General features: G+C 42.3%; 1 protein-coding gene across 8 annotated transcripts in view; it reads left to right on the top strand.

Annotated features, from left to right (window-relative positions):
* Positions 1-9,031: 9,031 nt before the first annotated feature.
* ZC2HC1A (zinc finger, C2HC-type containing 1A) overlaps positions 9,032-13,912 on the top strand; it is a 35,548-nt gene continuing 30,667 nt past the window's right edge. For 4 of the 8 annotated variants that reach the window (XM_040695787.2, XM_040695791.2, XM_040695788.2 and 1 more), the window contains exon 1: positions 9,032-9,151. In XM_040695787.2, coding sequence (XP_040551721.1) covers positions 9,037-9,151 — 115 coding nt within the window. In that variant the 5' untranslated portion in view covers positions 9,032-9,036. Of the gene's footprint in view, positions 9,222-13,912 lie in introns of all 8 variants that reach the window. The other 4 variants (XM_040695785.2, XM_040695789.2, XM_040695786.2 and 1 more) reach the window with 1 other exon arrangement.

Here is a 13,912-nt window from a genome sequence, read left to right on the forward strand (position 1 = left end):
AAGAATACTCTACACTGTACTGTAAATCTACATTTAAAAAACAAAGCACAACATTGTATGTTTTCTTTTATGTTACAACTATAGTAACTAGTAAAGTTACTCACCAACAACGATTCATCTTCATGAATAATATTTTACAACCTAGACTGCGCCAAATGTGTTAAGTAGTTATATGAATCTGCAAGTACCAGGATGGTAGCATATAGTGAAATCAATTTTTTATCCAAAGGTCTAACTACATGGCAACGTTGGCATGCAAAGAGAAAGTCATCTCAGCTCACGCCAAAGGTCATTACATTTCCCATAATATCTTTCTTTTTTTTTTTTTTTTTGTAGATTTCAGTACACTGATTTATACCTAAAAGGCTGTCTATTGCAATACCTTGTTGCATTGGCTCTTAGAAAGGTTGAAGAGCCAATTTACACCCTGCACCATAAGTCGGTGTAATCACTGACACAACATGGGACATGCGAATATCTGGCATTCAGAAACAAAAGAAAACAAAACAAAAAAGCTCACATAATTGTGAGACAGAACGAATTCTCACCATGGGCATATACCAAATGTTTCTCATAAGAGCAAGTAAAGGGAGAAAAGGCAAAGATGCATATGGAGTAAAGTCGTGGTCTTCAAAGGAAAAATGTTATGAGAGACAATCACAAGGAGGTCAGCTCCAACTGGAGGGAGTCTGGAGAATTCATAGGTTGGGCTTTTTCTGTTTAATGCAAAGAGAGCAAATCCAGTGAAATGACATTTGGATTAGATTAAACTAACTGTACTTTTAGACTATTGTTTTTAAGTTTTTGTGCTGTGTAAAAATATTTTGTTTTAAGAAGAATTTTTACAACCAAGCCTGTGAATACATATTACCAAATAGAATTAAAAATGTGTAAATTTAGTCACATAGCACAAGGTGTTAAGCGATGGCACTGCATAATCTGTCTGTAGGTTTTTGTCTAAGAATAGAAGAATCATGAGATCACATTCTGAGACAGAAAACTGCAAGAAGCTGAGTACATTCAGTGACAAATAAAAAGGGAAACAAATATAACAATATTTATTCTAAGTATTCTGAAAGTTCATTTCCAAATGGCTTTACTTCATTAGTTACTATGATTTAACACAATTTCCTCTGAATATTAAAAAGAACATTATAAAAATCACAGCATAAAAAATATAAATTAAAATGTAATCTCAGTTCAAAAATTTCTCATAAAAGAACGATGCCACCTTTGTTCTATCCACAAGACTAAAATATATATGTGCAATTTTCATTTTACCTGCCATGTAAGACATTTGGATAATTCTAGAAAACTAGAATATTTTACCTGCTGCGTGGTCAATTGGTTTGTACAACACATAAATGCAACCAATTTTTGCATGCCTACCCAGAAAAGTCAGTTTTCTAAGCAAGCGCTTGGGGAACAGAAACACATAAACTACTTTGCACATAAACTCATATCAAATGGCTTTATTAAATCAGCTTTATAGTGTTGTTTTGCTTCTCAGTAATCTCTCAGTTTTGGCTTGTGCCATGCCTCAGAAAACAAGACCATGTCCTAAAACAACAAGCTCAAGTGTGGCAGTGTGTTGGAAATAAAACACAAAGGGTGCAGGAGATTTACCAAAAGTCAGTGTCTGGCTTATATATACTGTGCTCTGATTTTCTTACGCATTTTTTAAGAACTACCCTGCTAGTAGAGCTGTGAAAACTAACACCCTAACATTTGAAAACTGTTATATAGGTTGCAAATGCCAATATATAGCAATAAGTAAACAGTGGAACTACTGCAGACTGTAAAACTTCAACTGCCTCTCGAATGAAACTTTTGAAGAAGAGGTTATACAGAAAAAGGGGGTATATCATGTCATTTTAAGGTTCAGCATAAAAATGTAGAGACTAGAATATGATGCTCAATGCCTAAATCTGGAATTACTGATTTTTGAGCCCTGGCACTTGCAAATTAAAAAAGACTCATCCAGGTAGAAAAGTGCAGCTAGGGGAGTGAGGGAGTGGATCATCGGTAATTCTGTTTTACGGAAGAAAATATAAGGAAATATGTAAAATATAAGCACTGTGAAGGTAAAGAACTTAAAGAACCTCATGTTTCTTCAGTTCTGAAGCTTGGATTTTACAATCCCTGCTTTACTGACACCACAAGCACATCTTTGGTAGAAGAAAGCTGTTATCAGATAGCAAGAGGACACTGACTCCACACCCCGAACCACAACTCTGAACACCAAGGGTTTGGCCTCACTCTCTTCTGGAGCTCTGGATTCTCCTTTCTGCTCTGAGTAATGGCATTCTCAGGAGTGGGCAAAGGTTGGTAGGAGAACATGTCTGGCAGAAGCACAGTTTGGGAAACCTATTTCTTCAAAACTTCCTGTTGTTCTAACAGTTCAGCACCTTCCACTGCTGTTTCTTTGGTACAGTCTCTAAATATTAATCAATCTGGAAGAGCAAAATGTCAGGATTTCTTGAAAACACAAGGAAGAACTCCCAACATTTCGTATTTTAGCCAGACTGAGAAGCAAGAAACAGGAATGTCTACTTTCCTCATTTTGGCCCTTTCATTTTTAAAATGGCTGCTACAAAACCATGAAAGGATTCAAGCTCATTAAAAAAAACAAATAAATAAAAATTAGTCCTATGGGATTTATATAATAGACTTGGTAAAGTTTCATGTAATGTTTTAGAGATAGCACAGCCCAATGTAGACACAGGGCTATATTTTAAGTTGTTTTTCATGCTTCTAGATCAAAAAAAGATGAAGCATTTTAACAAGGAAGGGCTATTTACTTAAAAACAAAATAAGAGATCAGAAAGGATATGTAACATCAGAGTTAAGAGATGAGAAACCTGAAGGCTTTTTGCAAATCCTCAGACTTATCAACAGAAAAGATCCTCTATATTTTGTCATTGTGTCCAACAGATCAAGCTGAAGAAATTCCTGACTTTATCTTCTCTTTAAACTAATACAAACTACCAGTGGAAGTGTCAGTTCTGTTTTCCTGAAAGATAATGGCTACCCATTCTGATTTTGATGCAGACACCCTGCCTGTGATAGCACAGTTCGTGTAGTTACACAGGGGACCATAAAGACAAGCATATCAGATGAGGGCTGAGTATCACTTTCCCAGCCCTGACTGGATTAATTCCCAACCCACTTGAGTACAGCAACACTTGGGCCAGCATAAGGAAGAGGTCAGAATGAAGAGCTGAGAAATGATGGTTATAAGAGGACAGCTGGGTTCAGTGGCAGCGATGGTTTACAGACCAAGAAGGTAAAGCATTACTCCAACAATAGAGTGTCTGATGGAAAAAAAAAAAGAAATAAAAAATAACAGCTTTTCTTTGTTGTTTATTGTCCAATTGAAGAATTATAGACTTAGATACTAAGTCACAATCCCCAGACTCCTCCTCTGGCTTGACAAAACACATCTAACAGCATGGCATGCTAGAATTTAAATTAGCATGTTTATCATTTTATTGGTGTTTTGGACATTATTACATCTCATTTGCTCTAACACTGTCAGTTTAGACTCAGCTTTATACACTGAGCAGTTCATGTTTGAGCAATTCACAAGCAAAATCTGTTCACTCAGGCACTGCTCAATAATGTTCTTTGTGGCCTCTGGTCTTGTTCCATCTAATCTGGGAATCTCACAGCAAACAAAACTATAATGTGTACTGAAAAAAAAAGCAAAAAGCTAGGCTGCTAAAAAGATTGATAGGAAAATCACGATACACCAGTTCTGAATATAAATCAAGTCTATAACCCACAAAAGAAGAACAAAAGGCACTCTTATAGTAATTCAGTTGAGGAATTATTTCAGTAAGAAAGTGATCATTCTTGTCTGTAGTCCTCAATTAGTGTTAATTGTAAGAAAAAGCTTACTAGGAATATTTAAATTTTAAACTCCCCCTGTGCAAGCATATCTGAATTCCCAGTAGCTACTATTAGTGCAAAGTGTATTAATTAAAATGCCACTTTGGGAAATCCTTCTTTATCCAATGTTCATTATTAAGATGAAAGATAGAGAACAGGTTTTGATTTTCTATGAAGATCTTAGTCATTATGACAAGGATTTAAATGGTGGAGGAAAGCATCTGAAATGTTAATGGAATTCTGATCATTTTACAAGACTTAGACCTTTATTGACACTTCTGACCCAAATGAGGGATTTGCACAGGTTTGCAAAGATCTAGGACAATGCATTGCCAAAGTCTGGATCCCTGAAATCTTTAGTCACTTTCTAAAGTGAGTGATGATTTTTGAATGCTTCAATTTAGATGATCTTTTATATTAAAATATACGCACATATTTATTCCACAAGTCCCACTGGCCTGCCTAAACAACTTAAAAGTTTTACAGTCTATCTCATGGAGCCCTCTTTGCCTGGGGTAACTGCTGGCCGTGTGAGTAAAGGCAAGAATTGTATTCCCATTGCATTTTACTAAAGTTATCCTGTGATCAATATGCGCTTTTCAGATCATCATAATCCAGTTATCTTTATCATACAAGGAGCTGCATGAGAAGTAGGGAAGTAGAGCCTGCACGCAAGAAAGAGCTGGAGTTACTTGTGTAACCAGTCAAGAGCACTATGCACAAGGAAAGAGGCAATCTCACATATGGTAACATGCCTGGGACCTGTGTATATGATTCTCCAGTACTTCCACAACAGGCCTTGACAGACTGGCAGAAAGATATGGATTTTGAAATTCAGGACACTTTCAAACCTCAGACCACAATTCCAAGTTTCTTGTCCCTTTTGAAAATGTTGCCTTATGCAACCAAAGACTAAGCTGTAACTTGTTTCTGTGCCCATAGTTGGCGGGGAAATTGGGCCTTCATAATCTGTCACAAGATCAGAACTTCTCCCTGGCAGCTGGCCCCTCTTTTATACCAACTAAAACTGAGAAAATCTCCTGAAAAAATAGCCTTCTGAGAGAGACCTAAGCCTTTTTGGAAACTGACTCTGAAGCTAAGAGGGTACCTCTGTATTCCTGCCTGATGTTTGAGTTGACTGCAGTGCAACTCTCACCGTCTTCGGAATTCCTCCTGGAATTTGGTCGGGTGTAGTTGTGTCTATGCCAGTGTTTACATTTCCACTCTTCTAATAATGTGTGAGTGGGGAAAATGTGACCACTGCACTTAGGGCCATGTTTTCTTGTTCCTTCTCAGAGATATTGAAGAAACTGAACTGAAAGTGTTCAGACTGAACTACTGTCTAGAGGCAAAAATTCCTATCATTGCTGCCCCTGCAAAACAGCTGATATGGAAAAGGAGCTAAACATAGACTAGGTGCCTACAAGCTTACAATAGCATAGCAAATGTAACCCAAGATGCATTAGTAGAAATACTCCCATCAGAGGTGAAGAACTCTAGGAGATACTGTAAGATTATCACTGAGGGACAGTTACAGGTTCTGATCACATGTGAAAATGAGGAAAAACTTTACTCTGATGATGACAGAGCACTGGAACAGTCTGTACAGAGAAGGTGTGCAGTGTCCTTCTCTGGAGATACTCAAAATCCTTCTGTATGAAAGTTACTTAAGCAGAAGCATTGGACTCAGTGATCTCCAGAGGTCCGTTCCAACCCCTATGATTCTCTGATTCTGTGATTCAGTTTAATACGAATTAATGTGGTATGCTGGGGAAAAAAAAGGGTACCATTGTGACTACTGAAGTGGGAAACAGTTTATGAAGACAGTTCGGACGAGCTCTACTTTGTTTAGGCTAACAAGGCAAATACTGGAACAGAACATATGCTAATTGCCTATAAATACATCAAAGAGATAAACAGTGAGGAAAATATTTAAACTAGAAACCAACGATGGCACAAGATGACGAAGTACAAACCAGTAATTAATAGATTTAGCATATAATTTGGGAAGGAAATCCCTAATTTTATAGAAGTGTCACAGACTTGCTTTTGGAGAAGTAAGTCTAGAGCAAAGCAGTGTAAGTAAGTGTGGTTGTTTTGTTTTTGTTGTTGTTTTTGTTCCAATACGTAAATAAGATAAAATTATGAGTGTGGCATGGTGGCAATGATAATAGAGTATATTTACAACAATTGAAAGACCCAGCATTGGGCATCCTTCAAGATATGCTGTCCATGTGCGTATTTGCACAACAGATGATCATACACCAGCCACAGGAGACAGGAGACTCGTTTAGCTTTGCTGCAGAACAGCCACTTGCCTATTAGCATCATAAGCCACCTCTTATGTCCTTCACTTCCCAGATGAGTAATGAAATGACACAGTCAGTCAATGGCACCTTAGCAGAGCAAAACTAAGCAGCACATCTATTTCCAGTACAGGATCCAGTCTGAAGACATCTAGGGTAGGATTTGACTACTCTAATGTGGGTGTTGTCTACATCTGAGCTTGTCACCTGGCACTAATACCTCTTCATTTTGTAGTTAGTGAAGAGTTAGTAAGTCTAATTCTTCCTCTGGCTGGAGGTTAGGCTCTGATTCATCTCACTCTGAATATGTCTGGCCAGATGGATCTCACCCTTATCCCGCAGAATGTGTAATCTACAGAAACAAACTCCTGTTGACTATAATGGGAAATCTGACAATTAGCTCGGCTCACCATGTTGCAGACCCTTAAAACTGGGTGAGATGAAGTTACCTTCTGCTCTGGTTTCTAATAAAAATAACTACAATTTTCAAAGAGAAACAAGAAACCAAACCAAGACAAATGATCTTCTAATACAAACTATTCACTACATTGCAAACACAGGATAAAAGTTGTGCTTATGGTTTCATCATAAAGGATTTGTCTGCTGAAAGATGAAACTATCCTAAGCCTCTGCTTTTGAATTTTCAGTCCAAGTATGGAAATACCACCAAGGAAAGTGAATTTCTGTTTGCTACCCTCATGGCTAGGTAAGCAGCCAGCATTTGGCAGCTATGATAAACCTTGGCTCATTTAAGTTTCATGTCAAAGATTAATGGACAGTTTGCAAAGGTTAGGGCTCTGCAGCATAGTGGCAAACAGCTTTCTTCTGCCAGGGTCTGTAATTTTACAAACATGAGTGTCATGGTTTTATGATCTGTGGACTCCACAGATCAAAGGCAAATTTGAAATGTATTTTCAGCGTGGTTCTGAACTACCCAGAAAAAAACCTGTATCTAGAGTTACCATACATCTTCAAAATATTTGATTCAGTGGATGATTTAAACATATACTTGTCATGGTTTACATGCTGAGTGTTGGGCATGCAGCACTTAGATCTATTTGTCCTAGGCTAAGGCAATGCAGAGAACACAGCATGATTACAGTCTCAGGTCAAATTTCAGTTTTACTTACTTGTTTTGCTTTGAGTTACATTCCCAAATGTACTGTGATTGTAACAGTGATTCCATGGACAAGGAAATATGGATCAACAGATTTATCTAGAAGAAACAGAGCCATGATTTCAAAGTGCACAGATAAGACAAAAATAATTTTGGTAAGATTTATTGTTGTTTACGCTGAGAAATTTTATTAGTTGTTTCCCACCACCAAGACAAGTAAAGGAGCTTAAAAAGTAATCCTAAAAAATTACTGAAATGCTCTTGTTGCTATAAATGTGAAGGTTTAACAGATCAAAAGGAGCTCTGATAAAAAGCACCACAAAAGCATAGTCACTGACAGTTCAGTGGTATTGTTTTCCAAAAAACAGATGTGATCTTGTAGCATGAGAGACTCTCAGTGGATAAGGAACTGGTTGGAATGCCACAGGCAGAGGGTAGTTGTTCCTGGCTGTATGCCCAGATGGAAGTCAGCAATGAGTAGTGTCCCCCTGGGGTCCATCATGGGACCAGTACTCATCCGCATCTTTATCAATGACATAAATGATAGGATTGAGTGCACCCTCAATAAGCTTGCAGATGACACCAAACTGACTAGTACAGTTGATAAGGGAGAAGGAAGGGATGCCACCCTAAGGAACCCCAACAAAGTCAAAAGGTCCTGGTAAACTTAGTGAGGTTCAACAAAGCCAAGTGCAAGACGTTGAACTTTGGCCCACGCAATCCTAGATATGTATACAGACTGGGAGAAGAACTTAAGAGCAGCCCTGCTGAGAAGAACTTGGGGGTCCTGATAGATGAAAGACGTAACATGAGTCAGCAGTGGATGCTTGCAGCCTGGAAGGCCAACTGTATTCCAGGCTGCATCAAAGAGAGATGTTCAGCAGGCGTGGGGAGGTGATTGTCCCACTCAACTATGACCTTTGAAGGTTCCATCTGGAGTACTGCATCCAATTCCAGAGGTTCCAGAGAAGGGCCATGAGGATGATCAGAGGGCTAAAAGACCTCTCCTACAACGACGGGCTGAGGGACCTGGGCTTGTCCAGTTTGGAGAAGAGAAGACTCTAGGGAGAGCTTATTACGGCCCTCCAGTATTTAATGGGATATTATAAAGGGGAATCTTTTTTATTATTATTTTTTTTTACATGGGTGGACAGTGTTAGGACAATGGGGGAATGCGGTTTTAAACTAAAGGTGGTAAGATTAGATGTAAGGGGAAGCTTTTTTGCTGAGTGGTGAGGCACTGGCACAGGCTGCCCAGAGAGGCTGTGGATGCCCCATCCCTGGAGGTGTTCAAGGCCAGGTTTGGATGGGGCCTGGAGCAGCCTGACCTGGTGCCTAATTTAGCAGCTGGCAATCCTGCTCACGGCAGGAGGGTTGGAACTAGATGAACTTTAACATGCCTTCCAACCCAAGCTATTCTGTGATTCTATATTAATTTCCTTCGTATGTGTGTCTCTTTAATGAGGAGAAAAGGACAAGAAACCCACTGCCTACAAACACCAAAACCATTTTTCGTGCTTTTCACTCCGCTGCCCCGTGTTTTCACGCCAGCAAGGGCAGCACACAACACACTGGCACCCGTCCCCTCGGCCCTGTGGCTGCCCCTGTGCCTTCCTGCCAGTCGGGAGCCTCTCAGCGGAAGGCAGCAGGCCGCCCCACTCTCAACCCGGCGGCGCGGCCCTGAGGGGCGGTGAGGGCCGTCCCGCCAGCTCCGGCCGCCCAATGGGAGCGGCGGATGTTAGCGGGCCGGGAGGTGGCGGCGTTGCCACAGCAGCGGCGGCGGAGCGGGGCTGGGTTGGGCGCTGGCGGTCGGGACGCGCCATGGAGGGGCTGGAAGGTGAGGGGCAGCGGCAGGGGGCGGCCAGGAAGGCCCCAGCCCTCCGGCGGGATAGCGGGGATCGCTCGGGGTGGGCAGTGCAGCGGCTTCGTGGTGCTGCGGGCGCGTCTGGGCGGCGGCGGGAGCTGCGGGCCGGGCGCCGCCTTCCCCTCGCTCGGAGCCCCCGGGGCCGCCCGGCCTCGCCGCGCCATAGCGCAGGGGAGCGCCGCCGGGCGCGCTTCGGTGGTCGGCGAGCGGAGGAGAGTGGCTGTGGGTCCGGGCGGGCTGGGGGTACCGGCGGGCGGGGCCGCGCTTTGTCCCCGGCTCCGCTTCGCTGCCGCAGCCCGGCGGGCGGGCTGGGCGGTTCCGCCGTCCGCTTGGTGCTCGGGGCTCGGGGCCCGGGGCCGCTGCCGCGGGGAGGCTGTGCCCGCTTCGCTTCTTTTGCTCACGGAGGATGAAGTCATGGTACAGCCGTAATTCCTGAGGAGCGTTCGGTGCCGCGAAAACGAGGTGTGTGTTTGCTGACAGAGTATTTGCAACTTTATCCCTTGCCAGTTGCTTCAGTGAAGGTATCATCACCCTTCCGACTATCCCTCGCAGTGAGATGCCAGCCTGGAACTTAAGAAGTTGCAGCTTGCCTTAGAACGCTTAGTAAATCTGCCATTACTGTGTTTGATGAGCTGCTGTAACCATATTAAGAAAAAATGCAGCCTTGTTCTGGGTAACTGTCACAAGATAGTCCTGGAGGCTCCCGTGCTGTGCTTCACAGGCAATAACTGCGTGTTTAAACAGGGGTGAGTGCCTGCTAGCCTTTGTCCTTTGTCCCTCCTAGCACTGAGGGAGAGCAGGAGTCGTTCTCAGTGAACGTCTGTGCTTTCTCTGATAGATGTTATGCTCATCAGACTGCCCCTACGGCTAGTGACTTCAGCAAGACCGTAGATCAGGGCAGCATGATTTGGCATTAAAATCCCAAGAGGTTCTCTCTTATTTAATTTGTTCTTATGCCTTCCCTGCTAGTGAAATTTGAAAGGTGATGTCCACTGGTTTATCAAATAATATTTTGGGTTTGGTGGGTTGTTTTTTTTTTTTTTTTTTTTTGGCCTCTGACTGATGATAATCCTATGCTGCCTGCCCAGAAGGGAGAAGCTTGCTTTGGTTTTGAGTCAGCTGCATGTTTGCCTGCAGTTGGGACTGCATATCATCTGCAGCCCATCTATCAATTGATTTGGCTGTGAGCTAATTTAGTGAAGCCAGCTATGCCAGCTGTGTTGTATAAGCTCCAGTACCTTCATAACAGAGGGTAGGGATAATGGTCATCTACAGATTACAGAAGGCTAAAAAAGTTTGTCATTGTTGGGTTGGATTTCTCGCTCTTCTGACTGCTGGTTGGCGTGCCTTCTGGAAACGGGTTATGTTTTCGTTGTTTCAGTATGTATAGGCAGTGGTGGAAGGAAGAACTTTAAAATTGTAGCTCTGACTCTCATGTTTACTCTCAATCCTTCATTGAAAGCACTTTCAAAACCTAGAGCTTATCAGAGTTATTTTGTTTTCCATGGCATGGAATGTTCCTTCTGAACACTCAAGATCAATTTGAGCATAGCACCAGTAATGAGGCATTTCTAAAACTTGAGATGACCTTTGTTCTGAGGACTCAAATCCTACACTGTTATCTAGCTTCTTTGAAACTAAATAATACAATTTTCTGCATCTTCTTGGGTTAGTTTGTACTACTTTCCTTCCTTTAAATGTTGCCAAAACACAAAATACTGCTTTTTTCTTATCAAAACATAACCCATCAGTGCTCCTTGAGCTGCAGTATACATAAGTACACAGGGCTTTTGTGTACAGGTTTTTCAGTTTAAGATGTCTCTTTTGCACATTAAGTTAGGCTCTAGTGAAGTTCATGTAGGAAGATGGCCCCAAGAGAGGAAAACACTGGCAAAACCACCAATAAAGATGGATTATTTTGCTAGGTGTTGTGCTTTTCTTCACTTACTGCTTCACCGGTGACTCAGAAGAAAGTTGCTGGTTGCCATTTTGGATTAAATTTGTGTTGAAGAGCACAGTTGCCCAGTCATTCATCCAACATGGAAGCAAGAGCTGCTCCTGAAATCCAGCTCAGCCTGTTCCTTGTCTGGGGTTGGGGCTCAGCAAAACCAATTCCCAGGGCTGATTTGTGCAGCTGGTCTGGGGAGCTGTGAGGTGAAGGGTATAATTAGGGTGCAGGGCAGGACTTTGGCTTTTGGCTGCGTTCTCCTGGTGTGTTCTTGTGGCGGTGGAGGGGCCCTTGAGCATGAATTGCCTGGCCAGGACTTCTTGCCTTCAGAAGCTGATGCTTTATTTTCTGAAGCTCAGCAATGTAGACGTGAGATCTGTTTTATTTCTGGCAATTCAAGCATGCTTTTAATAAGAAGTAACTTTACACAGTTTATAATGATTCTTTCCATTATATGAAGAGTTGAATGTGTATTAGTTGGCTTGCTGAGCTGCATTAGTGACATTTAAAAAGTGGAATAGCACTTCTTATGTTGTGACTGCATTTTTCTCACTATGTACAAGTTTAAATGCTCAGTAAAATGGCAAAGTAGCTTTCTGTACAACTTAAACGTTGCTTTCAAAGTTCACTTGTGCTGGTTTTTTGAAGTCTGATTTATTTTTTCAGTTGTATACCAGTACTGTTGTATTACTAGACTGGTGTTGACAGTCAGATTTAGAACTACAAAGCTTTGTAAAAAGGAATCTGTGCACACATTTCAAGTGACAAATTTGTTATATGCTTTGAAAATTGTATCTGGGATTCCTGACTTGACATTTATTATTTTGTAGCCTGTGTGGGTTTGACTGTTCTTCAGTTCATTTATTTAATTTGTTTAATTTCCTGGCGAACGTACTGAGAGCAATGACTGCAGGAAGCAGTGATCTTTAAGGTGAGTTGAAAGCCCTGCCCTGGGTAACATAGTGTGTGGTAAGTCTGAAGGCTGCTTCCCATGGTTTGGTGTGTGCTGGTGGCTCTCACTGCTGGATGGCAGGAGGGGAGCTGTCACATCAGTGCAGTTATCCCTTTGCTTTGCTGACGGTGATGGAGGAGGGGCCCAAGCACTGAATTCCTTGCTTGAGCAGGAGCAGTCCAGTGGTGGCATTAGATCAGCTGCGCTCTAGGCTCTTGTTTTTTCTGGGAGGGTGCCGGCAGCAGCTGCTGAAGCTGAAGAAATGGTTATTCTCACACTTGTTCACAGCCATCCCAGCAGCTCAGAATGGCTGCTGCCTGGAGGGTGAGGGGCACGGGGCAACTGTGGGTGAGGGCAGCACCCACCAAGCCCTAGCATCTGGGTAGGGCTCAAAGAAGATGGGTGGCTGTGGGCTGCAAGCTGAAGCTTCCCCTGCGCAAGCCAAGCAGAGTCTGTTACTGCCATTAAGCATTCAGGCTCTGAGCAGTCTGGGTGTGCCCCTGTGGACTGTTAGTAATAAAGCTCGCTGTATAGCATCTCCTGGGAGCCGAGGGCTGTGCTGGAGGAGCGTTTGTTTCTGGACCTTTCACTTACCCTGATAATGTCTGAGACCCCACCCCAAACAGTTGAGGCATAATACTTTGGGGTTTAATATTAGTAACATGACTGCTGGATGCAAGTATATCTGCTTGCTTTCTCAGTTTATGAGTGAGCCAATGCCCACTTCCTTTGCCTTATTCTTTTCTTTTTTTTCCCTACGCTATAGGAAATTATTACTTTGTTTTCAAAGCAGAAATATTAATGTAAGCTTCCTTTCCCTTCAGTGTACGTCTTTGTCTTGCCTCTGGATGTGTACAGCAGCTTCCTTACTTTGGCAGCCATTTTCTTTAGCTACATATAAGGGAGCCTCCTGCATTTCTGTAATGTTCTGGCTTTTTTTTTCTTTTCCTGAAAGTATCTAATTTGTCTGAGAGAAGGAAAAAAATAATGTTATGGTACTGTTCTTAAATCAGCGAGCTGGGAACTGCTGTAGTCTGAAATCCAAAGCTAACATCAACGAATGTATTTTTAAGAATGTATTACTCCAGTAGTTATTAAAGCATAGTAAGTAACTTTGTGTTGTACTGCTGTGTTTTACATGTATTTGCTCCTCTGGTAAGTGATATAATTTTTACATTTAATACACTGAATAACCATGGACAAGTTCAGTTTTTTCACACTTTTTATTATTATTTTTGATTAGTACTTATGTTTTGGGAAAGAAATTGAAATGTTTTTGGGGCTGCCAGTGCAGGGATGACAGAGTGTAAGGTCAGCGTGAGAAGACTGGGCTGTGCCTGGCTACCTACTTACTGTCAGCGCAATTCTTCAACCACACATAGATTTTGTAAGACATGTGCTTTCTAGTGGTGAGTAGCTGATGTTGAAGCTCATTAACAGAAGACCAAATAACGTGTTTGGAAGTCAGATCAATCACGTAGCACTACTCAGTTGCCTTGGGTTTTGATGTGGTTCTTTATGCGTTGAAGGGAAAGCTCTCATGGGTTGTTCTGGTTTGATGTCGTGACTGAGTGCCTCTCCAAAGTGCCTGCACACCCGCACTCAGTGTGCGGAACAAATTGAAGGAATTGGAGATCTGTGCGCAGCTGCAGGGCTGCAATGTCACTGGGACCACAGGAACGCAGCAGTGGCTGCTGCACTGTGGTTGGGTACAGGCTGTGCAGGAAGAACCAGCCAGATGGCAAGCAGAGCTTGCCTCTGTGTGGGAGAGAAGCGGAGCCTTACTGTGGGATTGAAGAGGATCAAAGATAGCAAGCAAAGCAACATGGGAATT

This window comes from Gallus gallus, chromosome 2, assembly GCF_016699485.2.
Source record: "Gallus gallus isolate bGalGal1 chromosome 2, bGalGal1.mat.broiler.GRCg7b, whole genome shotgun sequence".
Classification (NCBI taxonomy): Eukaryota; Metazoa; Chordata; class Aves; order Galliformes; family Phasianidae; genus Gallus; species Gallus gallus.